Source organism: Lampetra fluviatilis, chromosome 51 (assembly GCF_964198595.1).
Source record: "Lampetra fluviatilis chromosome 51, kcLamFluv1.1, whole genome shotgun sequence".
Taxonomy (NCBI): Eukaryota; Metazoa; Chordata; class Hyperoartia; order Petromyzontiformes; family Petromyzontidae; genus Lampetra; species Lampetra fluviatilis.
The window spans coordinates 8,918,443-8,944,694 of NC_136325.1; the positions used below are offsets into that span (position 1 = coordinate 8,918,443).

Here is a 26,252-nt window from a genome sequence, read left to right on the forward strand (position 1 = left end):
TCCCCCAGCCCAAATTTCCCACTCCCCAGAGCAGCACCCGGGCCCCCCCCCCCTGGCCCTTGAGCCCCCGGTGCAGTGTCACCGCCTGCACACTCGAGCGCTACGCCCCCAGTTCAGCTCTGGTTGTGCCCACCAGTGGCCACGTGCCACCTACTCCAGTCTACGTACTCCAGAGGTCGCAACCGGGTACCCGATACCCGTACCCGACCGGGTACGGGTACGGGTACCCGTTTGCGACCCTGGTGCGGCCGGGTACGGGTAGACCGTGAGTCACTGGTGAGTCACCGTTCGTCACTCATTTTCCAACGTCTTGTCTCTTCTCACAATTCAAGTTCCTAGAATCAACCCACCCGCGCCTGCAACATGGCTTCATCCCAGAGGTCGCAATTAGGTACCTGATACCCGCACCCTACCCGTACCCGGCCGGGTACTGGTACGGGTAAGGAATCAAAACCCGTTTGCGACCTCTGACGTACTCCGCTCCACCGGCGACCTTGGACAATCGCCGGTGAGGAATCGAGGGCTCCCTGCCGATGCCACTGAGTGAAACCCCTGGGCCCATGCGAGTGAGAAGTCTGCGGTTGCTTTTGCCTGGGCAGCAACCAAGAGAGGCCTGTGGGGGAGGGGGGGGGTAACTGGCAGCAGGGTGGTGCCCTGACTGTGTGGGTTCCTTGTTCGCCGCCCATAAAGGTGGCAGCTTGTTTCTTCGCCCGCTCCCTTCCCTCCTTTCTCACCGTGCCCTCCTCTGCCCGGCCAAATCGGCGGTGGCGGTCGCAGGGAGAATGGGAGCCACTGTGCTCCAGGTCGTGTTGGGCGACCGCCCTTCGCACCGCGGCGTGGCCAATCGACGGGGCGGAGGGGGAGAGCTGTCGTTGCGTCCGTACGATGGCACCCCAGAGGGATCTGGGAGCTGTGGGGTGAGGGGGGGGGCGGGTGGCGGTTGTGTCAAGGTCGTGTCACGTGCGTGCGTACGTATGTGCACGCCATCCTCGGCCATGATCGATCCGCTGCCGGATGAAGCTGGCAACGGACGATTGACCCCGGCACTGGCACACGAGCCCATCGCGCCGCTCGGAGGCACGCACGCACGCACGTGCAAAGACAAAGGTCCCTTGTGCGAGAGGGGGGGTGGGGGGGTTGCGAGGCTGGTGTGTTTGCATGCCTCACCCGGTACTTGTTTAATACGGAGTCGGCCAAGCGAAGGCCCAGGACTGGTTCAGATATCACTCATCACCAATGTCGGCTGTGGTCGGGAATTGAATGCAGGTCACCGGGTTCGTGGCCATACTAGGCACAGAACCAGCTTCACCACCACCACCACCACCAGCATCACCAGCACCACCAGCACCACCACCACCAGCATCACCACCACCACCAGCATCACCAGCACCACCACAACCAGCTTCACCACCACCACCACCAGCACCACCAGCATCACCACCAGCATCACCACGAGCATCACCACCACCACCAACTTTACCACCACCACCAACTTCACCACCACCACCAGCATCACCAGCATCACCACCACTAGCATCACCATCACCACCAGCACCAGCTTCACCACCACAACCAGCACCAGCATCACCACCACCACTAGCTTCACCACCAGCTTCACCACCACCACCACCAGCACCACCAGCATCACCACAACCAGCTTCACCACTACCACCACCAGCACCACCAGCATCACCACTAGCATCACCACCACAACCAGCACCAGCATCATCACCACAACCAGCTTCACCACCACCACCAGCACCACCAGCACCACCAGCATCACCACTAGCATCACCACTAGCATCACCACCACAACCAGCACCAGCTTCATCACCACAACCAGCTTCACCACCACCAGCACCACCAGCAGCACCAGCACCAAAGGACTATGTTGGCGGTGTGCCTGGACAGATTCTGCGCGAGCTATGCATCGGTGTCGATGTTGCCGCCGCGAGAGTCTCGCCGAGAGCCCATCGTGCCGATGCTGCCGCCACCGGGGGGGCCTCTTGACGGATTTCAGAAGGGACCTCGGGCGCCCGGACGCACCGTGCCAACGGCGCGTAAAAACCAAAACGCGCGGCGTCAAAGGGGCGATTGAGCAGCCCGCGCGCCCCACCTCCTTTGCTACCCCCCCCACCACCACCGTCCCTGGGATGGAGGCTTCACGGAGGCGACGGGGCGGGGGGTGGTAGTGAAAGAGGGTGCAGATAGTGGGTCACGATAACCGACTCCGCGGCCTGCAGCGGCCGGTCGCTGCAGGCCGCGGAACCCTCCGCGGTGGCACGCAGCCCCGGCGAGGTGATGCTCGCCGCGCGTGCCACCGGTGACGGCGCAGGACCCAGGCCTCACTTGAACAAGTGGCCGCTCTCTGCTTCGTTCCCAGCGTTGTTGATCCCGGGAAACTTCGCTCGTCGATTCCCCTCCACCCATGTTGAGGACTCGGTCTCTGGCAAACGCGCCAATATAAAATTAAATAACAAATCGCAGGATTGTGAGACGTGGTGGCGGCGGGGGCTTGGAGAGGCCTTCATCCAGCAGTGGATTGATGATGGCTGCCAACGATGACGACGACGACGACAATGAAAACAACCGAACAGGACGAGCGCGACCCAACTTGGGTCGGAAGTCGTCGACGGTTGACGGCGGCATTTGTTTAAAATTTGCTCGGCGTCGCACGAGCGATGAATTTAACGAATCTACTCGCTGCTGCTGCTGCTTGTGTGTGTCTGCGTTGGGTGTGCACAAGCGCAAACAATCACAGCAGCGAAAAAAAACTCTACGACGTTTCGGGCGAAGGGCCCTTCGTCATATCACGTGAGTTTTAAACGCCTACGACGCCGCCGACGACGTTGCTGCTTCTTCGAAAGCGCCGGCAGGATGCCCCCCCCCCAACCCTACCCCCCTTGAAGGAACGGATTTACGCAAGAAGTGTGAAATTGTGCGAGCGGCGCGTGGAGTTCAATGAAAGGAGCACACAACGTCTGCCCTCCCTTTTATTGCCCGGGCTCCAATTAGAACCCCCTCCCCCCACTGCCACCACGAGTTATTTCTTTATTTTCTCAGCAGCAGCAGCAGCAGGTTTAAAAAAATTTATTTGAAATCGGCGAGAATCTGCAGCCTCAGGGGTTGGGTTAACGCAGAGGGTTAAGACCTCGTTGTTTCGACTGCCGGGTACACGTTGACGAATATCGGTGGGGGTCAAAAGGTCGCGCTGCCACTAAGGGTCAGCGGGAGTTGGCGCTGAGGTCCCCTCCCCTCCCCCCACCCGGGCGCATCGAAGCCCTCCGCCTAACGATGCGACAGCTCGGGGCGTGGGGGGTGGGAAACCCGGGGGGCGAAAATCAATCCAGCATTCTCCCCCCCTTCCGGCCTGTTCCGAAACTCCGCGAGTCGCGGCCGGTGTCTGGTGAAGCGACGAGCGACATGGGCCCCGTGCGGTTTGCATTCCTGTTTTTCTAAGTGCCGCGCTGCGAGTTTACGTAGCCGTAGGCGGCCAGTTAGCCCTCGTAACAGCCTGGCCAGGCGGGGGGAGGCCCTCATCCAGCAGTGGATTGGCAAAGGGCTGCCACTTGTTACGTGAGGTACCCGATCGGTCGGTCGCCCTGAAACACTGACTGTAATGGTAAAAAAATATTGTTACGTAGGCGTTCGGCCTTTTAGCCATGGAGGTCTGATAGCCATACTTCATCGCGCTGGTCAGTGCAGGATGGTGAAGGCGGGGTGTGGGGGAGGCTCGTGATCGGTTCAGTTATTGCTCGTCAACCGACGTTAGCCGCGTCACGGAATTCAACTTGGGTTGCTGGTTTCATAAGCGCGCTAACCACGGCGCCACCGCTCCCCTAACATTTCTTCGCGATGCGTTGTTTAGTTTTGCCATTGTCCCCGTGCGTTTTCCCGTAGCTGCTTTGCGTGTCGAGGCATCCCTTGACAATGGCCAAATGCTCGTCCCCAATTTGGGGACGAACATTTGGTCTTAAAGAATCTCATTCTGAACGCCAACAAGCGAAGGCTTGGCACGTGCAGTCTCTTTCGCGACGAATGTTATTCACAGCAAAGTGTTTTTGGGTTCAGATCGCGTACATGTCAGTGTGTCGCGCGCCCACCTCAACCCGACAAGACCGAACGTTGCGAGGTTTAGCCACACGAACGGAGCGTGCCAATCGGGTACTACGTCGGGCCCCGCCGGTTGCGCGCACGCTGGAGAGCGAACGCGGCGGCGTTTACAATCGAGCTGACGATGTCTCACCTCTGGCCAAAAAAAACGCCCTGATGATGCTGGTTTACCCCCCACCACACGCGACCTTGCGATCGACTAACCCATGCACTGAACTGTGCTGGGTGGATAGATGCTGTGGAGGTGGGGTGGGGGGGGGCGATGTTGGTGGGAATTTAATAAACTTCCACCGTTGTGTCAGGAGACGGAATCCAACCGTATGAAGCTGTGGCTTGCACATATTGTGTTTTACACAATGTGTAGGTGTAGAACGTGACTCGACGGGGAGATGGGTGATATGGGGCTGCCTGCCTGTATCATGGGCCCGTTTGGAGGGCGGTCGAGGGTGAGGGGTGGTGGGTGTGGGTGGGGGTGCCGGGTGAGGGTGCTGGGTGGTGGGTGAGTGTGGTGGGTGAGTGTGATGGATGAGTGTGCTGGGTAGTGGGTGAAGGGGTTTGGGTGAGTGTGGTGAGTGACGGTGGCGGGTGAGAGTGGTGCGTGTGAGGGTGGATTGGCCCGGGGCCTGTTGCGGTGGTGAGGCTGGGTGAATCGCGACGCTGTGCGGGCAGCAGCAGCAGCAGAGCGCCGTTTGCGTTGGCTGTGCCATGGATGCGGCCGCATCAATGCTTGGCCCTGTTGTGTCGCTTCAAGCGTGTGGCCGCACAGTCGCTCCATTTTTTGTCCGACGCCAAATAAAGAAATAAATAAATACACGCGGCTCAAAAATAAATATATCAAAATAAAAAGGCAGCTACCAAAAGAAATTCCACGTTTGAATTTTTTTTTTGGCGCCGATATAATAATATAATATTAAAGCCACCACCCCGGCCAGCTTCTTCCTAGGCTGTAGCTGGAACGGTGACAGAGTGTATCTGTGTGATGATTAGCCGTTTGTTTCCGTAGCCAAATGTTCAGCTTTCTTCGCCCTCGTCTTAATTACGAGTTTGTCGACGCTGCCTCCAACTCGGCGGTCGTCTCTACCCGCCCCCCCCCCCCCACAAATGACGTCGCGGCCGCGCGACCCACGGCGGCCGTTTAACGTTGAAACGTAAGGCGGCGGGCGCGTCGTCGCACCGCGTCGAAGAGCTACCCCGGGGGTGGTGACGTCACACATAACCGACTGCCACTGGGCTCCCCTGCCCGCACCGGCGGTGCCACTTTGACAACCCCCGCAAAGTCGCCTTGCCGTTCGTGATCCGACGGCATCGGGCGCCGTCCGGATGGTTCTGTCGTGGGCCGATTCTTTTCGTAAGTGGCGGCCCCGAGCTTCGAGATTCGGTCCTCCCAAGGAGCTCGGCGGTGCGAGCTCAAGCGCCGGGATCCCTGAAACACGTTGGCCACCTCGTCAATCGATCTTGTCCGCCTTTTTCCGCCTGAACGTTCGAGCCACCTCGTTCTGCAATCCCTTCAGATCATCGCCAATCGTCATCGTCCATCGTCGTCACCGGCCACGATTGATCCACCGCCGGAGGAAGTCGTCCCCCGATCCCTCGACGCCAGGGTGGACGTCCTCTCTGGCGCGTCGCCTCCCCCCGACGGCCTCCGAGGTCGCCGCGTCCCACTTGCGAGCGCCCCCAGGAGTACTTCCCCGGGATGTCGCGGCGCTTTATCTCGCGTCCGTCAGACGGCCTGCGTCTGACGCCGCTGTCGCACGGGGGGAAAGGGGGGGGGGGCGCACGCGGGGGGGGGGGGCGTTCTCCGCTTGGCTCGGGCTCGGAGGTCGCCGCGACCCGCCCGCGTTCCGAGAAGCCCGGAGAGCCCAACCCGGCCCAGTTTTTCAAGCGAAGGCTCCTGGGTGGGGTCGGATGGAAGGTCACGGCGTGTCGAAGGTCGCCGTCGCCAACGCGACGTGAACCTGCCCTTGGAGGACGGTTGTGGTCGACGAACATTTGGGCAGCGATCGTCTCCTGTTGTCAGCCACTGAGCCAGTGGTGGAAATTCCACATTCCGATGACGGGGGAGGTGAATCACCGAAATAGATTACCCACTCTTGGCTTCCCCACAAAGTGGGTACTCATTTTTATTGACCCTGAGAATCTTGATGGGTTGAATCAACCCCCAATCAGGATTTGAACTTGGTGGTTGTGGTGGTGGTAGTTTATTTTAAGTGATGCGGTGGTGATGGTGGTTGTGAAACTCGGTGGGGACGGCCGTTGTTGTGGTGGTTGCAGCGGTGGTTGTCATAGGGGAGCGGTGGTGCAACGGTTAGTGCACTGCACTACAAAACCGGCGAACCGTGTTTGATTCCCGCTCACGGCTAACATCAAGTGATGGTTATCTGAACCGGTCCTGAGCCTCCCCTAGGTCGACTCGGCCTAAAATGAGCCCCAGGTGCCACGCGTAAACATCGTCGTCATAATTGGAGACCAAGGTGGCTGGCCGTGGTGCTGGCCACCCACCCTTTCGTGCGCCGTGCCGGCCTTCGTAGGTGCTGCTCGCTAATAGCACTTGCCCCAACAAAAACATCTGCTGAGGCATATGTGGGGGGGGGGGGGGGAGACCTTTTGTGTTTGTTGTCGTGAATATATCGCGCGACAAACCCACAAGTGGCCTTTCAAATCGGCCAGATCTCCGTAGCGCCGTGCAGTCGGTGCCGTGCGATGAGCGACCTTCCTGTCGATCGACGCGGCGCAAGCAAAGTACAATTTTCTCGCTTCGAGGACTTTCCGTGACGGCGACAGTTCTCGTTGTAAAACGTTGACGCTGGCGACTGGCAGACGAGTGTGGTTGAGCAGGACCGACGCGAACAGATGGAGCTTTGGCTTATTAATGGGGGGAGGGGTGGAGGGTGGGTTGGGGGGAGGGTGGTGGTTTCTGCCCTTAATTAAATGTGCGCGCGAGGGGGGGGGGTTACATAACGTGCTGTTATTTCCGGGAAAAATCTTTCGCACGGAGCGCAGGGCACTCCAAATAAGGAGAGAGCCTTTCGAAAGTCTGGCCGGGCAAAATGCTTCGACGGCAAGGATGACGACGGCGAGGGCGATTTGTGAATCGTCAAAATGCCACGTACGATTTCTGGCAACGTGAGGGGGTGTTTCAATAAAGTTGGGAGACTTCAAATAAATAATTCTTTAACCTGCGTCTGTGCAATCGATTTTGTAATTTTAAATCGATTTTTTTTTTAATGTTCAGCTCACCAATAAAACGTCTCGCCAAATTCTTCTGCCCAGGTGGCAGTCATGTGACTTGGATATAGGCCGTGCCCTTGCACAAATGCACATTAGAAGGTCTGCGAGCTGCGGTATGATTTTATTGTTCTGCTCCCCAAAGTTATAGCGACAAGGGTCATTTATCCAATAACAACCAAATGTATTTTCACACAGAGACCGATGCCATTCTATAAAATAATTATGCCCGCTGTTTCTGTACCACGGTTTAAGGTGAAGACGCTGTTTTTGCATGAACTCAGACCCATAAACTTGCACGGCGACCACAAATTAACGATAGGGGAACCCACAAGGCTCGCACGGAGGCCCATATACTGGGAGACCTACGTCGCTGCACGGAGACCAAACGCCTCCTCTCTGCGGCGAAGGAAACGTAGCTCGCCGCATCTCGACGGCACTCTTGAGACGCGCTTTACACCGACGCGCCGTGCAAATCCGCGTTGTTAACCGGGTTGCGTGCGTCCGTCTGTCTCTGCGCTCGCGCGTCTGGCAACAGGTGGTGCGTGCGCGCGGGCCTCCCCCTCCCGTGGTGAGAGCCCCCGGCCCCGTTGGATGTACATGGTGGCCATGATGATGATGGATCAGCCGCTGCTGGAGGCTCCTCCTTTGCTGAGTCCAGAGCTGCCGCCGCCGCTCGTCCCGATGCTCGGCGGTGGGGAGGCCACGCAGCAGGTGAGACCCTGACGCGCGCGTACACACACACACACACACGTGCGTACACACACACACACACGTGCGTACACACACACACACACGTGCGTACACACACACACGTATACACATACACACACACACGTGCGTACACACACACACACGTATACACATACACACACACACGCGCGTACACACACACACACGCACGTACACACACACACACACGTGCGTACACACACACACACGTATACACACACACACACGCGCGTACACACACACACGCGTACACACACACACACACGTACACACACACATACGTGCATTCTCCACGCGGCAGTGTCGAGGTCGGCTGCTCGCGTAGTTTCGTAATAATTTCCAAGGGCCCTGCTGAGTTGTCGTTATTTAATTATTAATTTGTTATCGTTAAGAGGATCGAAGGGGGCAAGTGGCATTGAGGAGCCTTCTAAATGACGGACGGCAAATTAAGAGGAGTTGGTATGATGGCGAGCGGACGAACGTAATGGACGTACGTACGGACAAATGTACACGCTGGGAGACGGATGAATAGATTGCCAGATAGACATATGGATAGGTGAACGTAATGGACTGATGAACGTATGGATAAAAAAAGAAATCAAACGGCCGGACGGATGGATAGATAAGATGGAATTGACTGATGAACAGACACATGGGACCGAGAGACACGCGTATTGATGGACAGGTAGATGAATGGATGGACGAGACGAATGAATGGATGGACACACGGATTAACAGATGGATACACAGATGGACAGACAGGCAGGTGAATGGAGTAGCCAAAGAGGACACCCGGACGGATGATGGATGGACAGCGTTGGTTATTTTTTCCTAGAACTCGCTACGTTCGAAGAGGCAACATCTTGTCGACAGGGAAATGTTTTTTTTGTTGGAAATTATTAAACGCCGGAGCTAAAAATAAACCCAACAGAAACATCAAAACAAGTAAAAGAACACATTTTGCATTGAAACATCCACCCCCCCCCCCCCTTTAAAATATTCCCAGAATGACAATAATACTATTTTTGGGAGGGCCTGGGTTTGATTCCCGACTCGGGCTGGTTTCTGTGTTGAGTTTGTGTGTGTTGAGTTTGTATGTGTTCTCTCTCCCTGTGCTGCATGGATTTCCTCTGGGTTCGACTGGTTTCCTCCCATTGGTTTAATCAAAGAACACAACTTGACGGGTATTGGCCAAAGACATCCCAATGCTGAAAATTTTACCCGCAAAATTATAAATTTGGGACCACACACACACAGTGGCCATGTTTCTTCTCCCCCTAACTCCTGGAAAAAAGTCTTCAGCTTTTCAAAGGCTTTCCCGGCTCGGACAAGTGAATAGCGTTCACGGCTCATCTCGAACGTATGAAAGGGGCGCGCACGCGCCCGGTGGCAGCTGTCCCCGTGCGGCTCCCAGGTTAATTTAGCAGCTGGCCTGCGATCTGGGATTATACCGGCAGTTGGAAGGCGGCAATGGTTGCGGTGTAATCCCAATGAGTAATTAGAGGCTCTTTTTTTTATTTTCGAATTTGGACCGCGCAATGGAAGCGCACGAAGGCCCCGCTCGTTTTTTCCGAACAACGTCACGGGATCTCTGACGTCCGTTGTCATGGAAGCAAGACGGCGGCGTGGTTTGAAGTTTCCTGGTTTTAACTCGCCCGAAGCAATAACCACCGGGGCGGCCTTTCGGATTCGAACGGCGAACTTCTGCACGCAAACAAGCGGCGAACGTGACCGCCGGACCGCGTCACCTCCACCCCCCCCCCCCCCGTGATATAAATAATCACGATGATGGTGACGGTGATGATGTAAGCGAGGAGCGAAGCAGGAGAACTGAATCTGCGGAGCGGCGTTTTTAGAGCAGGATGGGCAGTAAACAACATCCCGGCCACATCCGCCACTGTGAGCCCACCGCATGTGCGGTTAGCCGAGCGGAAACGGGCGGTAGTTAAAACGGCTGGAGCCTCCCCCGACTCCACCGCCCCCCCCTCCGCCCATCCCCCCATAGTACTACTACTGCATAAGTTGGGGACGGTGGGGGGGTGCACAGGGAACGAGGGGGACCACGGGGAGCTCCGGTTGTATTAATCAGAAATCGACGAATTTCTAGTGACGGTCACCTGGCCTTTAACCTGCCGCTGGACCTTGCGGCGCGGACACATCAGCCGGCTCGTACAAAGCGCCAGATCGTGCGTGCAGGCGGTGCAACTGCACCGAGACCCATGGGATGGTGGGTGTGGGGGATGCAGCGGAATGTTGGACAAGCTCACCCCTCTGTTCTATGCATTCCTTGGAGCAGAGCCCATGCCAACCGCGTTACGCCACTGACCCAGATGAAAGAGGACGAAGTGTTTACTCGCTTTTGCTATTGTAATAATAATGTTGAGAGTTTCAAGCAGTCACATGCACGCACAGTCCTCGCTCGCTCTCGAAGAGCAAGCGAGCAAGCAAGAGAGAGAGGATGACTCAGAGGCACGAGGAGGAATCACAGATGAGTGAGAATGCAGCAGAAGCAGCAGCCAGCTGCTACCAACAATTACCCAATCTCTGCAATCCGATATGTATATCGAGATGTATTCCACCATTTGCAGTTTACACATTATATTTGGTGTTTGATTTCTGCTCATGTTACGAGGTGCAGCACTGGGATTTAAACACATGTTATTTATTTTCTCATCAATACATGTTGTTGGTGTTGCAGCAGCAGCAGTAAAGGGCACTACGCTATAAAGCTGGCCATGGCTAACATCGGTGGGGCGGGTGGATGGGGTGGGTGTGTGGCTAGGATGGTGGGTGGGTGGGTGGGAGGGATGGCGTGGATTAGTGGGTGGGATTGTATGTGTGGGTGAGTGGGATGGGGTGAGTGGTTTTGGAATGGGTGGGGGGGGGTATGGGGTTGGATGGGGTGGGGGTGCCATGGGGTTAAATGGGGGGACTAGGGTGGTTGGAATTGGGTGGGGTGGTGAGGGAGTTTGGATGAGATGGGGGGTGCATGTGGGTGGTTATGGGATGGTGTGGGTAGGTGGGATGGGGTGGGTGGCTGTGGGGGATGGGGTGGGTGGATGTGGGTAGGTGGGGTGGGTGGGATCGGGTGTGTGTGGGGGGGGGGATGGTGTAGGTGGATGGATTTGGGGTGTCGGTATGCTGGGCTTGCTGGGCCTTGCGGGAGGTGCGTGTGTGCCGCTCTTCTCTCCTCCCTCTGCGCTGGGCTTCTCCGACCGCCCCCCCCCCCCATCTGTGCGTCGGTCGGAGCGGACGATCAGGCGTAACACAATGGTGTCTTGTGAGCACTGGGGTGTGGAGAGTGGGGTGGGGGGGTGCGCTCGTGCCAGGACGAGGGCAGGTAGGGGGTTATGGGAAAGTAATTAGCGTGAGCAACCGGCTAGCCCGGAGTAATGGAGACGTGCTGAGGGAGAGGCAAGAATTTGTCCGGGCGAAAACACGCAGAGACAAATAGCCACCCCCCCCCCCTCTCCCATCCCCTCCTGTGTAGCCGACACAGACTGTTGCTTTGCCCGTTACCCAATAGCTACGGTGAGGTAACTGCAGTATTCGTGTGCCGATTTAAAAACGGGATCGTCAGAAAACATCTCGGGAAAAGTGAATACTCGTCAGGCCCCCCCAGAGTTCAATCTGCCAACTCGTGTTCTTCTACTCTGTCTCCCTCCCCCCGCTATTTGAGCGCTATGAAGGAGGGCCGTTGCCCGAAACGTCGCCTATCGTGTACACATTTCCTTCCGAGGCCACACATGGCGTTGTTGACGAATGTGTTGAGTCTCCCCTCCGCGCGCATTGCGTGGGTGTTTTGACCATACTTCACCTCCCCGTGTCTGTGCCGGTTGATGAATGCATGTCGGCATGTAAGTACTGCTCACGGCTGTCCAACTATTTAAAACTATAAAAAATGTTTATTTAAAGCTTTCGTGACTGCAGGGATTCATGTTCTTGGTTCTTTCGGTAAAGTTACGTAGAAGGGAAATAATAAAATAATATAAAATTAAACAATACAAATTCTCACGACGTTTCGACGGCAACACAAGCAATCATCATCAGGTGTGAAATCCACAGCAAGAAAATTTTGCTGTGGATTTCACACCTGATGATTGCTTGTGTTGCCGTCGAAACGTCGTGAGAATTTTTATTGTTTTATATTTATATAATTTTATTATTTCCCTTCTACGTGACTTTACCGAAAGAACCAAGAATATAAAAAAATATTTACATTTTACCAGGTAAAGTCCACTGAGCTACGTACCTCTATTTCATAATGGACTTGGCTATCACAAATTATAGTGGCTCTTCGTGTGGAAGTGTATATACCAATAGACAGACACTCTAAATGTGCGATGTTGATTCTAAACGTGGAGAGAAAAACTGGAGAACCCGGAGAAACATCCACGCAACCACAGAGAGAGACATGCAAACTCCAAATATACAGGCGTTAGGGTTGGGATCGAACCCATGACCTCCTGCATACCAGACGAGGAAGTAAAAACTCGCCACCAACAAAGTAGCCACACAGCCCTGTGGGCAACCTGAGTGTTCATGGTGGTCTCACCCCGTTCCATTCAAGCACTCGCCAGGCTCAAGACTTCATCGCTTTGGATAAATAATTAAATCGGGATGCATCCCGGGTTTTTTATTTGGATGCATACTCTTAGCAAGCACCGATTTAAGGCTGGAATTTCCAGGTGCTCTTTTTCGTTTGAACTCGCACACAGACAAGGATTCTCACCTGAAGACGATTGCTTGTGTTGCGATCGAAACGTCGTGATTTTTTTTAATTATTTTTCTATCTACGTGATTTTACCGAAAGACCCAAAGAGTATGGATTCCTGCAGTCACGAAAGCTTTAAGTCAAGATTCTCCCCCTGTATAGCCTTCAACAGTTAGGGGGAAAGTGCTTGTAAGAGAGCACTTATGAAGGCCAAACACGGCACACGAGGTGGGGGGTAGCCAACTCCACGCCAGGCCGCCTTTGTCTCCAAAGTGCTGATGTCCACACACACCACGCCAGGTCGTCATTAAGTCCGAGGCCCAAGGTCAGTCGAGTCAAGTCACTCTCCACGGAATAGAATCGCGGTCCTGAGCAGCGACCAATTGAATCGTGGCTGCCCTGCAGAGGGGAAGCCATTTTTTATTCTCATCTAGTTGCGCAAATGAACTCGGGACTGGTCCGGGACAGAGCGAGAGAGCGAGATACGCCGCGGTTAAAGATGTTGGCCGAGCCGACCCGGAGGAGCAGGAGGGAGAGAGGCCGCAGGCCAGGGTTCGTCGTCACGCGTTCCAATTGCCACCGGCGGCTACACGAAGCCGGTCGATGGTAACGGGGGACGGCGCTCGCTCGGCAGCAGCGAGCGACCTGCGGGGGGAAGCCTCCCGGCGCGGCGGCCGTCGTCAGATGGGGTTGTCGCAGCGGAGCTGTACGCGCGATACCCGACGAATTGAAATCTTTTCTTTCTCAGATTCCGTGGGGGGGCGGTAGGAAATCGCTTTGCGTGCCACTCACAAAGGTGGGTGGCACTGCTGCCCTGCCACACTGTGGGATTCCCTCCTCCTCCTACCCATCGTCCCTGCCCCCCCCCTCGCTCCGACAACGATAACAACCCTCGCTCAATTCAAGAAATTTCTTAGTTGGTACAATTTTGACGGTGCCGTTTGTCACCCGTGGCTTGACATTTTGGGCCTTGGGGCCTGTGCTCGGCAACTAAAATATAAATATATATAAGCACGATTTGGCTGTGTCCCCTAAATGTAAATAATTGCGTGTTGGTCCATTAGCCCTTTGGCTTAACAAGCCAATGTTGTCAGGCAGCAAACAAATCTGTAAATTACAAGAATCGCACCGCCGCAACAGAAATTTCAGACAACAGGACCACAGTGCATGGCTTCAGGAACCACTGCTCACGGTGGTTTAATGCAGGAACGCTTTTCACGCCTGAAAAATATCGGGCGGCGTTTGTTCATGCGAAGAAACACTGGCGCGCACGACCTCTGATATTTTATCCGTTCTTCTTTCCGGGGTGTTCAGTCTCTGAGCTTCTCTCTATCACCGAGACAAAAATGCGGCCGTGTCGGGCGTCCACCGCTCTCGGCTGAGCTCGCTCGACGCAAGAGACACGCGGCCTTTTTGAGACGAACGTCTCCCGCCACCTCCGTCCCACGCACTTCCAAACTCCGTCGCCACGCAGCGCGCGGTGGCGGCGGCGGCGAGGCAGATGTTGTCCTTCCGTCGACACTGAGCAGGGGTAAGGGGGTGCCCTCCGCCCCCCCCCCGCCGTCTCTGCTGAAAGAGAAACAACAACAACAAAAAACGGGCAGAGGCTGTTGGTTCGCGATGTCACCCCAAAGGAATGTTTCCATCGCTGTAGGATCCCCGGGGTCGGATCGTGGGGCCAGAGCTCAAGTCGAGCGAGTGGTGTCGCGTCGCTCGACCTCGCGCGGGCTTCCCCCCCCCCCCCCCCGTGAGAGGCTCGAGGAAGGTTCCAGACGATCCGCAGGGCTTGAGCCCTCGTGCCGAAGTCACCGCTCCCCGGCCCCCCACTTCAAAAAGGATGCTTCTCCTGCGTGAGCTGTACGGGGGAATAGGTTTTTTTCAACGCGCCATCCAAGTCACCGGGTGGAGCGGCGGCGCAGCGGTTAGCGCGCCGAACTGCGAGGCTGGGGATGCGAGTTCGATTGGCGGTCGCGGCTAACATCGGTGGCGATCGATGTCCACTTCCCCTTCACCAGGCCACACTGACCAGTGCAGGGGAAGTATGGTTGACGCAGTGTGGTGAAGGGGCTCGTTCTGGCAGTGGATTGACACAGCCTGGTATTTATCATCACGGGGCCACCAAACATGGAGGATGGTGAAACATTCATTATTATATTCTGAGCCTTAGTACAAATACAAACAATCACGGTGTAAAGTTTGGCTTCCTGAAGCGTGCAAAGGCTTCCGCATCTAATGAGACGGTTCAAAATAGACGGCGCACTGTAACACGGGAAGCTGAAAGCCTGTGCTTTGTGTTATATAAGATAATAAATAATGAATAGGCCCTTGTGTCAATGCACGGCTGGATAAGAGCCCTCCCCCACGCCATTTCAGTCGAAGCAGTTGTTTGACCATACTTCACCACTCTGGTCAGTGCATGTTGGTGAAGATGGGGCGGGGGGAGGGGGGCACCCAGACGTCGCTCACGTTAGCCATGGCCAGGAATGGAAGTCAGGAAGGCAGAGTTGATAGATCACAGCGCACGGCCACTAAGTCACCTCTGTTGTTTTTCCTTCCCCACCTGTCCCGCGCCTTTCCACATTTACAAATTTTGGTGAGAAAATCAATCACGTGTGGCATTGGTAAAAAAAATATATACACCAGAATCCCAGAGTTATTATAAACAGCGCGCGATTAAATATTAGCGGTGACGTTAGACCTAGAAACAATATCCAGGTGCAAAGAATATTCGGTTGTGTTTTGTTTTCTCTGCGTCCATGCCGCCATTCACCTGTACGGGCAGTTCACCTGTACGGGCAGTTCACCTGTACGCGCAGTTCACCTGTACGCGCAGTTCACCTGTACGCGCAGTTCACCTGTACGCGCAGTTCACCTGTACGCGCAGTTCACCTGTACGCGCAGTTCACCTGTACGCGCAGTTCACCTGTACAACGGGCGGTTCCCATTGGGGCCTTGGGAAGAGCTCCTTAGGGGTGGGGCATCGTGCGTACTGCCCCCGCCCCCCTCACTGCCCCCGCCCACCTCCCTGACCCCGCCCACCTCCCTGACCCCGCCCACCTCCCTGACCCCGCCCACCTCACTGACCCCGCCCACCTCACTGCCCCCGCCCACTATCCGTGATCATCGCTGTTGTTGCTGCAGCCACAGCTGAAGTTGAAAATATTAATGTAATGTAATGCACTTAGAGCCTCCAGGCAAGCAACCAACTGTATCGCGAACATTGAAGTGCGCTTTGTTTTTGCACAACCTGCGGCCGATTGCACCCCACGTCTCAAGTACGCTCGCCCCACGTGGATTTAACGTCACGCACAGATGTGCAAAAGCTCCCAGCTTTTTATCCGGACCGCCAAACTCCACGTGGCCATGCAATCGAGGTGTGCCGTGCGTGCGTGTGTTGTACACACGTCGAAGAAAATGCATTGTGGCCAAGGAAATCGACCGGCCTGTCACATGAATTAGGAGGAACTTGCGGATGGTCATGCTCGAAAGCAAAAAAAAAAGTCTGTGCCACTTAACTGCAGAGGAGGAGCCTCGGGTCGGCAACGGGGGCAAGCCCAAGTCACACGAGTCAAAGGGGTCAAAGGGTCAGTGTCAACAGAGTGATGGGTTGTGTGAGCGATGGGTGCGCGAGTCGAGCGAGCAGTCCACTCCTCGGTGAGCAGGCACGTCCGGTAGCTGCCACAAGTGACCGGCACCAGCTGACTCGCATTGAGGACCCATGAGCCTCGCGTAGAGACCAACATACTGACACAGAGACCCACGGGCTCGCATGGCGACCCACGTGCACGGAGACCAATGTACTCACGTGGAGACCCGCGTACTCGGACACGCACAGACCCGCCAAACGCACTGCGTAGCCGGACGTGGTGGTGAGCCCGTCGGATACTGCTTGATGTCGCCGGTTGACGACGGTGCCCGGTGCGTAGGTCACCAAACACTTGAGACTGTCACGACTTCTTCTGTTACTACTACTACTACCGCCACCGCTGTGATTCTTCATGGGGGCAGAGGAGGGGGGTTCCTCCATTTTTCACGGCAGACAGTCGACATTTACCCGGGGACCTCCGTGCCAACGCACACGGCCCATGTGCGTTGTGCCGAACTGCGCACACACACACACACCGCTCTACCACACTCGCCACACACTCACACCGCTCTACCACACTCGCCACACACACACCGCTCTACCACACACATATTCGCCATACACACGCATACTCCACACACAACACTCTACTACACTCACCACACACACACACCGCTCATACCGCTCACATCACACACACACATGCGTACTCCACACACACCACACACTGCTCTACCACACATGCTGCTCTTCCAGACACACACACACCGCCTTCCTGTGCAAAGCCCCCCCTCCCCCCCCGGTTCTCTGGCCAGGCCCGGGCGTAGCAGCAGCAGCCCACAGTGTTTGTGTGATTTGGCCGGGGCGATCGGACCCGGTGGCATTTGCCTCTGTCGCGAAATTTCCTGCGCCGCTCCGGTAGCCAAACGTTTGCGAGAGGGCTCTGTCGTGAACCCGCAGCATTGTCAAGGCTCTCCGGACTTGAACAAACACCGCCTGTTCTTTGTCCACGAGTCGTGTTTCGCTGCCGGCTTGCCCCCGCGCTGAAGTCATTCGAGCGCTCCCGCCCGTTCCCTATTATTCGAGACGCCCGCCGCCGCACGCGCGCCGAGGGGCCTGCGAGAGATGCCGGCCGGCCTTGGCTTGGCACGGCCGTGGGGGAGTGGCGGGGTGGGGGGGGGAGGCCCGTGGGGGGGAGCTTTCATTCAGCAGTGGATAGATCATGATTGATTACGATTAGAGTATATGCGTGTTTTTTTTTGCAAAGTCCCAAAGCGTTTTGTTTCTGTACAAATGAGTATTGGGGCATTGGTGATATCGCATTTTTTTAGTTTTCACAGCCCTGCTGAACCAGTGATGGAAATTTCACGTTCCTGTGGCGGGCGCGAGTACATCCTTGATTACATAATCATAATTGATGTTGCAAATTTACGGACCTTTGGCACTCTCTTGCTTGATGAAAACCTTGGAAGTGTTTTGGCCATACTTCACCAGATTGGTCATGGCCAGCAGACGACACAAATCAAATATTAACAAACATGTACGTGGCAAGCTGGTAATACACTTGAACAAAATCGTGAAAAATTCTATGTTTTTATCAATATATTTGGTAATAGTTTTAAAACCTCGTAGTAGCTTAATGTTTGTTCGTCTCTTGCTGCGTTACGCTGACCGCGCGCTGCCTTTACACGGCCACATCATCTGACGGCGAGCATACAGACACAGACTCCCTGTATAGCCTCAACGGACTATTGGGGCAAGTGCTGTGTTAGCGAGCGCCTAAAAGGGCCAGCAATGCACGCGGGAGAAGATGGTGTGGCCAGCACCACGCCCGGCCGCCTTTATCTCCCCCTTGGCGATGTTTACACATCGCACCAGGTGCTCATTTGAGGCGTGGTCGACCTAGGGGACCGCTTCGTATAATCGTCACTGGTGTTGGCCGTGAGCGGGAATCGAACGTGGGAATTGCCGGGTTCACAGCGCCGTGCACTTTTACCGCTACACTCTTGTGCGCACGCACGCAAAGACACGCACGCACACGCACGCACTCGGGGCCGTCGGCTCGGTCTCGGCACTGCCCTGGCACTACCTCGAACAGACGGCGCAGCTCTGGCTTGATCCGCTCGGTTGCTTCCAAAGACTCGAGACTTAGTTGAGACAGGCGAGGCCCGTGGAGCTCAAAGGGGGGGGGGCTGTTGTTTTCAAGGGCGGCCTGCCCACCATGGCAGCAGTGGTTGCAGCTTGCACGGGGATTACGAGGGATGGATGGTCCGCTCCGGTAAATATTGAGAAATATAATGCCACTGGCAAAAACACGTTCAGAAAAATTGAACGGCAGCCTCCAGGAGGTTGGCCCGTGCAACAAGTTAACGGTCACAACAACAACATCGGACGTCAGCAGAGAATTTTCTATGCAACTTACAAAGTGACTCGAGGAAGTCGTTTGGTTTCGTCTTGAAGTACGCCGGGCGTAAACCGTCGGGTCGCTCGGGGGTGGCATTCGCGGATGCGGCGGTAATTTGTTGCCTTTGTGGCAGTCCTGTGAGATGCACGAAGCGTTTCCCAGGTGTGGCTCGTCCCAGCTCTGTGGAAATCCGGGCGAATGGCTCGCGCGGATGCTCGGAGCCGGCTCGTGTCTTTGGGGGTGGGCGGCTCATTAGAGCCGAGCCTGAGTTCATGCGAAGCGCACGGGCCATTTGGCGCACTGCCGCGCAAGAAAGCGAAAGGCTGGCTGGCCAGCCAGCCGGCACACTCGAAAAAGAGAGTTCTCAAGCAGTACGCAGCTGCCTGCGATGATGACTCGCGCATCGTAATCGCCGACGTGGACAAAGAGGGGAGGAGGTCGTGGGGGATGCTGCGGCGCCATTTTGCGATCTTCCCCCGGTTTAAACGTTGGTGCAAATTTCTTGTGAATCCTTGCCCAGCTCTGTCCACCCCGGCAGTGTACACGGCTGCTAAAACGGGGAGCCGATTGGCAGTCACGTGTGGTGGGGTACAGTGTGGGTAACTCCGACCTTTTTACCAGCGTGGAAGAGTAGGCCAAAAGCACCGTCCAGAGGCCCTTCTGGCGGCAGTGACGCGAGCCAGCGACTTCAGCGCTGCACCTTTGCCTGTCGCCGTAACAAAAAGATGGACGCCGCGGGTCTGCGATCGCTCGCCGCGCTGCTCACACGCCGTTGTTCCCTTTGCCGTTCCCCCCCGCCGCAGGTCATCCTGGTGCAAGTGAACCCCGGAGAAACCTTCACCATCCAGGCGGAGGACGGGACGGTGCAATGCATCCCCGGTACGTAACCCTCGGGCTCCCGAACCCTCGTGCGTTTCCGTGCCCTCCCTGAGCTCTTGGCGTCGTTCTGCCTGACCTTTCCCGCCGGGCTCCGCGCAGGCTTCGCTTCCCCGTGGGCTGACAGAGCCAGGGATGTCCGATCGTTTAGTCGATTTTACTGCTGTATCGACGATTGCTGGGAACGGCTCGACGCAACGGATGACGCAAATTTAGTTTGCGCGTGCAAAAAATCAGCCTCGGCTCTGTTCTCTCGTGTGCGCCGCTGGACGGCAGGTGAGGGGCTGGACTTGGCGACACCACCAGCGTCGTCGTTGTCGGCTGCGTCGCGCTGGGCGGGAGGTTGCGATGTTGGCATGGCCGTAATTGGGATCGAAAACACGAGCGTCACGCTTCGGTCGATCCAATCAACCGAACTGCGCAGCTCTCCCCCTCGCCCCACACTATGGCCACTCTGACGCGTGTCATTGGATGACCTTTGCCAAGCCGAGGCTTCCGTGGCCCGCGACTCGCGGCGGTGTTATCGGTGGATAAAGGGGTCTTTTAAAACGCTTGTGAAAAAGAGAACGTCTACATGAAGCAACATTAAACAGCCTAAAATCAGTACCTGGTGTAGTGCGTAAACATCGCTACTAGGGAGACAAAGGCGGCCAGGCGTGGTTCCTGGCCACCTACCCCCTCGTGTGCCGTGCCGGCCTTCATAGGTGCTCGCTAACAGCACTTTCCCCAACAATCTGTTCAGGCTATACGGGGGGGTCTTTGGCTTTGTGTGTGTGTGTGCACGTGTGTGTCTGTGTGTGTGTGTGCGCTGGCGCGTGAGCTTGCGAGCGCCTCCAGCAACTTGAGACACTTGCGAGTGGGTCCCAGACATTGTGAAGAAAAAAATCCTCGGGGGGGAGGGGTTGGGCTGGAACGCTCCCCGCACCCGCTGGCGGGGGAGAGGGGGGTGCGGGGTTAAGATGATGGCCTGCAGATGATGCAGGGGTAACTGGGGGAAACTCTGCGACGACGTGCGTAATTTAAGTTTATTTTGATTTGTTACACGGATGGATGGTCCCGTTTAGCCAGCCCACCACCCAGCCACTGCACACGCGGGGATCGGCGGTGTGCGGGAGCGCAGCAGCAGCACCAGCGGCAACACAAAAACCCAAACGCCATAACGTCAAAGATCGAGTACACCAGAGTTCCCAAGGGATTATTGCACAACAAACGAGGTGGTTGTATGGATGCCGAACTTCTTTCGACGGTCGTGAACGAGAGACGCACGGCGGCAGTGAGAGAGAGATAGAGCAGTGCACAATGTGAGAGTGAAGAGGCGCCAGGAAGAGTGAGCTGCAGGTGTAAGCAAGGTGCAGGTGTAAGCAAGCTCGATTTAGTCGTCGCGAATGGCATCCATTCATACGCAATGGGGATTCCTCTGCGCGCGATTCCGAAACGCGCGCTGTCCGTGAGCCCGATTCACATCCGAATCGATACGTTAATCTTTCGATTTAAAGCTTTCGTGACTGCAGGGATTCATCTTCTTGGTTCTTTCGGTAAAGTCACCTAGAAGGGAAATAATAAAATAATAAAAATAATACATAATAAAATCATTCTCACGACGTTTCGGCCACAACGCAAGCAGCCGTCCTCAGGTGAAGAACAGGTCTGTCGGGGAGACAGCTTGCGTTGTGGCCGAAACTTCGTGAAAATTATTTTATTATGTTTTATATTGATTATTTCCCTTCTACGTGACTTTACCGAAAGAACCAAGAAGATTATACGTTAATCATTCGGTGCCGTGTTGCACCCAGGGATTCGTTCCACCCGGATCTGTCCCGGAAAATGTTTTGCAACCAACGTCCAGTCTACGGCTCACTCTGGCGACTGTGGGCCACCCACCGCCTATTCCAGTCTAACCCCTGGAAAATATTTGGCAAGAAATGAATGCCTGGCTTGCATCCCCTCCCTGACAGGAGAAATTAGGAGTGAAAGAGACCGGAGGAGATAAAAATTAATAAAAAATTATCATCATTGTCAGCCATCGTTGATCCACTGCTGTTGGATAAACACCTCCCAAAGTCCCCAACATTTCTCATGATGCTGCCATGTAATAATCCGCCTGGCACCGCACGTGAGCCGATTTCATCGCTCCGTCTCCTCGGCGGAGGTCCTCATTGTTATTTAACATTGCCCCTCGTCGTCGTCGTCGTCAGCATCCCAAGCGATACGTCCTGCCTGATCCCGCTCGATTAAATATACGTAAATCGAAGATGTACAATACATTCGTAATATACATAAAATGGAATATAAGATATATTTTAACAACAACGACGAGGACTATGGACCTCACCTATAATTATCGGTCACATTTGCTCAACTTGTTTGGATCATGATCTCAGAAAGGAGAGGGACATGGTGCATTTGTTCAGGAACTTCGGATGCTTTTTGTCTTGGGGTAGCTCCGTGGGGTGGAGGAGGGGGGGTTTAGGCGGTGTGATTTATAGCGCATCACGCGGACTGTCGTTAGAATAAAGTCATCGCAAGTTTCGTCAATAACACGGGGAAGAAAACTGTCGTGCTGTCAATGACGCCGCAGTGTCGATCACATTGTGGTTCGATTTTTCAGGCAATGGTACTTGTAAATTAGCACGTTGAATCGGCAGCGTACAGGTAGCGCACGCACGTGAGTAATGTAACGCACGCGCGTGTGAGTAAGGAACACGTGTGCACACGTGTTCCCGAACTGTATCCTGAGTATTGACAGATCCTGCGTCACTTTGAAATGCATTACTCGCATAATCATGTAATAATCATGTAATAATCATGTAATAATCATGTAATAATCATGTAATAATCATGTAATAATCATGTAATAATCATGTATGGCCCCATTTGTCAATCCACTGCCTTCCACCCTCCACCCCTATGCCGTGCTGGTCATGGGGGTGGTGGGGGGGAGGGTTGACTATACTTCACCGTACTGGTCTGTGCGAAGTTGCTGAGTAGGGGAGTTGCGAGCAACTCAGATGTTGCTCGTCACTGATGTTAACCGTGAGTGGGAATCAAACTCGGCTCACCGGGTTCAAGCGCAGTGCGCCAACCACTGCCACGCCACTGGAATCCCATAATCACAATAAAAACTGACATTGGCTACGAATGAGCAATCTGAAACCATATCAAATGATGAATTATATGTGGCTTATTTACCACAATGAATAGGCCCGCTCTATGTGGTATACTTTGCCCCATCATGCTGCACTGATGTTGGCTGTAGGCTCAGAAACAAACTTAGGGCGACGTGCCAACCGCGATGCCCTCCCTCCCCCAACCCACCACCCACCCTCACACACACCCCTTGACTTTGGAGGATGGAGCACCCCTCGGACTTGGCTTGAATTCCCCACCGCTCTATCTCAAAGGGGCCGGTAATGATCGTGGATGTGGCACGGTCGCCCAGGGCAGATGCTGGCTCTCTCCAGCCGGAGGGCATTAAAAACAAACGTGTAACATGTGGCCTGGCCAAACCCGCGCTGCCCGCAAGGGATGGCGTGCATGTGAGGGTGCGCGCGTGTGTGCGTGTGCGCGTGTGCGTTCACGTGCGTGCGTGGGGAACGGTGGCGTAGCGGGACAGCGCGCTGCGCTACGAACCCGGCGAGCCGAGTTCGATGCCCGCTCCTGGCCAATATCTGTGATGAATATCTGAGCGCGTCCTGGGCCTCCCCTAGGTCGACTCGGCCTCAGATGGGTACCTGGTGCGGTGTGTAAACATCGCCACTGGGGAGACAAAGGAGGCCGGGTGTGGTGCTGGCCACGCAACCACCACGTAAGCTGTGCAGGCCTTTATAGATACTCGCTATAACAGCATTTGCCCAAACAGTTTATGAGTGGCTATACAGGGGACACCAAATCCGCGTTGTTGCTGCGTAGAATTATTTATTGGATTCACTTTCAATAAAGAAACGTGAAACTTAAAGCGAATTTGCGAAAAAAAACATTTCTTTCCGCTCGACCTTCTGCTGCGCGAGTGTAAAAATCCACCCGCTCATGAATATTCATGATGGGGAGGGGGGGGGGGTGCGGCACGTGGAGTGACGTCACGCGCGTTACACACAAACAGACATTCTTGGCTCAGTATTTGTCATTCTCTTCGAACGAATACCTGGGGCGCGGTGTGTCCAACATCAGCACTGGGGGAGACAAAGGCGGCCGGGAGCGGTGCGCGTCTCAACTGCTGCCCGCTCGTCGCGGGCGCTTGCTCAGCGCTCTTGCCCTAACAGCGTCGAACAGGCCACACGGGGAGACCTCCGCCTCTGTGAGCGCGTGTGAGGGTTGGCGGTGGCTTTAGCGAGCCCCTTTTGGCCTTCGCCCGGAGTCGTTGTAAATCCGCCGTGAAACCAGACACCCCCCCCACTCCATGCCCTTCCCCCCCCCTTCCACCCCCCACAAGTAACGTCTTATCACCTCCCAAATCCAGGATCCACTCGCTTGTTTTCTATTCCTGAACTTGTTCGTCAGACGGAGTGAAAATGCAACACGTCCCACGAGTGTTTATATTTACTACGGGTGTAAAGATCCCTCCTCCTCCTCCCTCCTCTTCGTGAATCCATGATTTGCCAGGCATCTGTGAACCCGTGCCACCAGCTTCAGGGACAGTAGCCCCCTGCTATCCACTCCAGCGCGAGAGGCCTTTTCGTTGCTGCTCAATTCACATTCACACGAAGGAGAGGAGGGTAAATTGTTGCGAATTCTCACAATTCTGGAATCTCGATTTCAGAATCGTATCTCTCGGAATGCCACTGTGACTGTAGTGGCCTCTAGTGGCTGGAGGAAGCGTATCTCGAACTGAACAATCGGATTTAATTGATGAAAAACGTTTATCGTTATGAACCACTCGTCAATGATGATGACGACAACAACAATGATAATAACAATGCCACATTTTTCGAGGGGCAGAATGTGTGAGTGGTGGCGTGGCGGGTTGGCATCCTCTGCTGCGAACATGACCATGGCCTACACCAGTGATCTCTCAACCGGTCCCGCCAACCCGCACGGTAGGCCATCGTGGGCGAAGTATGGTCAACGGCATTTAGAGGCCCCATCACCCATGCAGCAGATTTACAAAAGTGCGCTGTGGGTTTTTTTATTTATTTTTCCCCCCAGGGCGCTTGGCGCTACCGCCATTCCCCCCCCCCCCCCCGTCCTTTTGCCTCATTAGTCTGCCTGCTCTGCCCCGACATAAACCAAGAGGGCCTACTCGGCCCGTGCCTCACGTTGGCGGGGTTGTGTGTGCCGACCTGGCGCCGCGGTCCACCCCACGGGGTCCCGTAGGGGGCGGCCCGCGCTGGAAATCTCGTAAAATCTCGCGGCCGCGGCGGCTGCAGTGGCCGGAATCTGCAACCGAGTGCCGGCGAGGGAAGTTAAACTCCCCCCACCCCAGCTCCCTCCATCCCCCTCCCCCCCCGAATTTTATTTAAAACAGCCTAGGTATTACCCAACATCATCCAACAAAAAAAATCGGTGGCGACTGGCTCTTTTACTTATTTCCTGTTCGTATATAAAAGAGTGGCGGTGGTGCAACGGTGAGCGAATTTGGCCACCTGAATTTCGATTCCCGGTCACGACTAAAATTGGTGGCGAGTGATGAATGGAACCGGTCGGTCTTGGATCTTCCTCGCCGCCACCGCCGCCTTCGCCAAGGCCGTACTGACCAACGCGAGGAACAAGCGAAGAGCGGTCAAACGACCAACAAGATATGCGTAGCCCTTCATCCAGCAGTGGATTGACAAGCTAGGAGAGTGACGGGAGAAATGGGCGATAAGGCGGTCTAGGGCAGGCGGTGGGAGAGGAGGCTGGGGGGGGCGGGGGGAGGGGCAGGAGGTGTGGAGGGAGAACAGGGAGGGGGGGGAGGAGGAGGAGGCGCCTTGCAGGAATGCGTGGCATTAACCGCAGCGATCCGGCAAGGCACTTTTCACCCCTGCTCGCCTGCAGCAAGCAAGGACATTAATAGTTTTATTTATTTATAATTCCCATTCCCCTGTCCCCCCCCACCACCACCCACCCACGTTTCGTTTGTTCGTTCGGTTGCCCGGGCGATACGTTGGGAAACGAAGCGCCACGAAGGAATGCGAGGAGGTGCGTGCAATTGGAAAAGGGGGGCAGCTTCCGAATCCGCGTGGGCACCCGTCGCCGCGTTTCCGGGCAGAGAAGCCGACACTCGCGATGACCCCCAGAGACACACCGATTTTACACTCCGAGGTCCTTGGCCTGATGAGACCGATCCTGAGGGATTGCGAGACGAGGAAGAGGGCTTAGAGCGGTGCCCACCTCAGATGGGGGTACCGCTCAAAACATTTCTACGTTTTGGCTTCGCTGTTGTTGCTTTTGCCCCTTTTTTTTGCAACCCGGGACGCTCTTTGCAAACAAGGCTCAATATCCCAGTCTCCCGGGGTTCTCACCTGGTTGCACAAAATCAACTTGATTTGTCAGGGCGCTCTCGCAGAACTGGGTGCGAGTCGATCGCCGCGTCTGTCGAGACGAAACAAATCTTAATCGCGCATCGCATCGGGAAAGCAGGCCGATGAGGCCTTGCTTCCTTTCTCTTCTTCACGAATCTTTCCGGC

At 55.4% G+C, this 26,252-nt stretch overlaps 1 protein-coding gene across 1 annotated transcript in view; it reads left to right on the plus strand.

Annotated features, from left to right (window-relative positions):
- The window catches only part of LOC144948933 (fibronectin type III domain-containing protein 3B-like), a 165,621-nt gene that overhangs the window by 32,973 nt on the left and 106,396 nt on the right, over positions 1 to 26,252 (plus strand). Inside the window, 2 exon segments of the mRNA XM_078878680.1 lie at positions 7,877 to 8,052; positions 19,578 to 19,653. Coding sequence (XP_078734806.1) covers positions 7,933 to 8,052; positions 19,578 to 19,653 — 196 coding nt within the window. The 5' untranslated portion in view covers positions 7,877 to 7,932.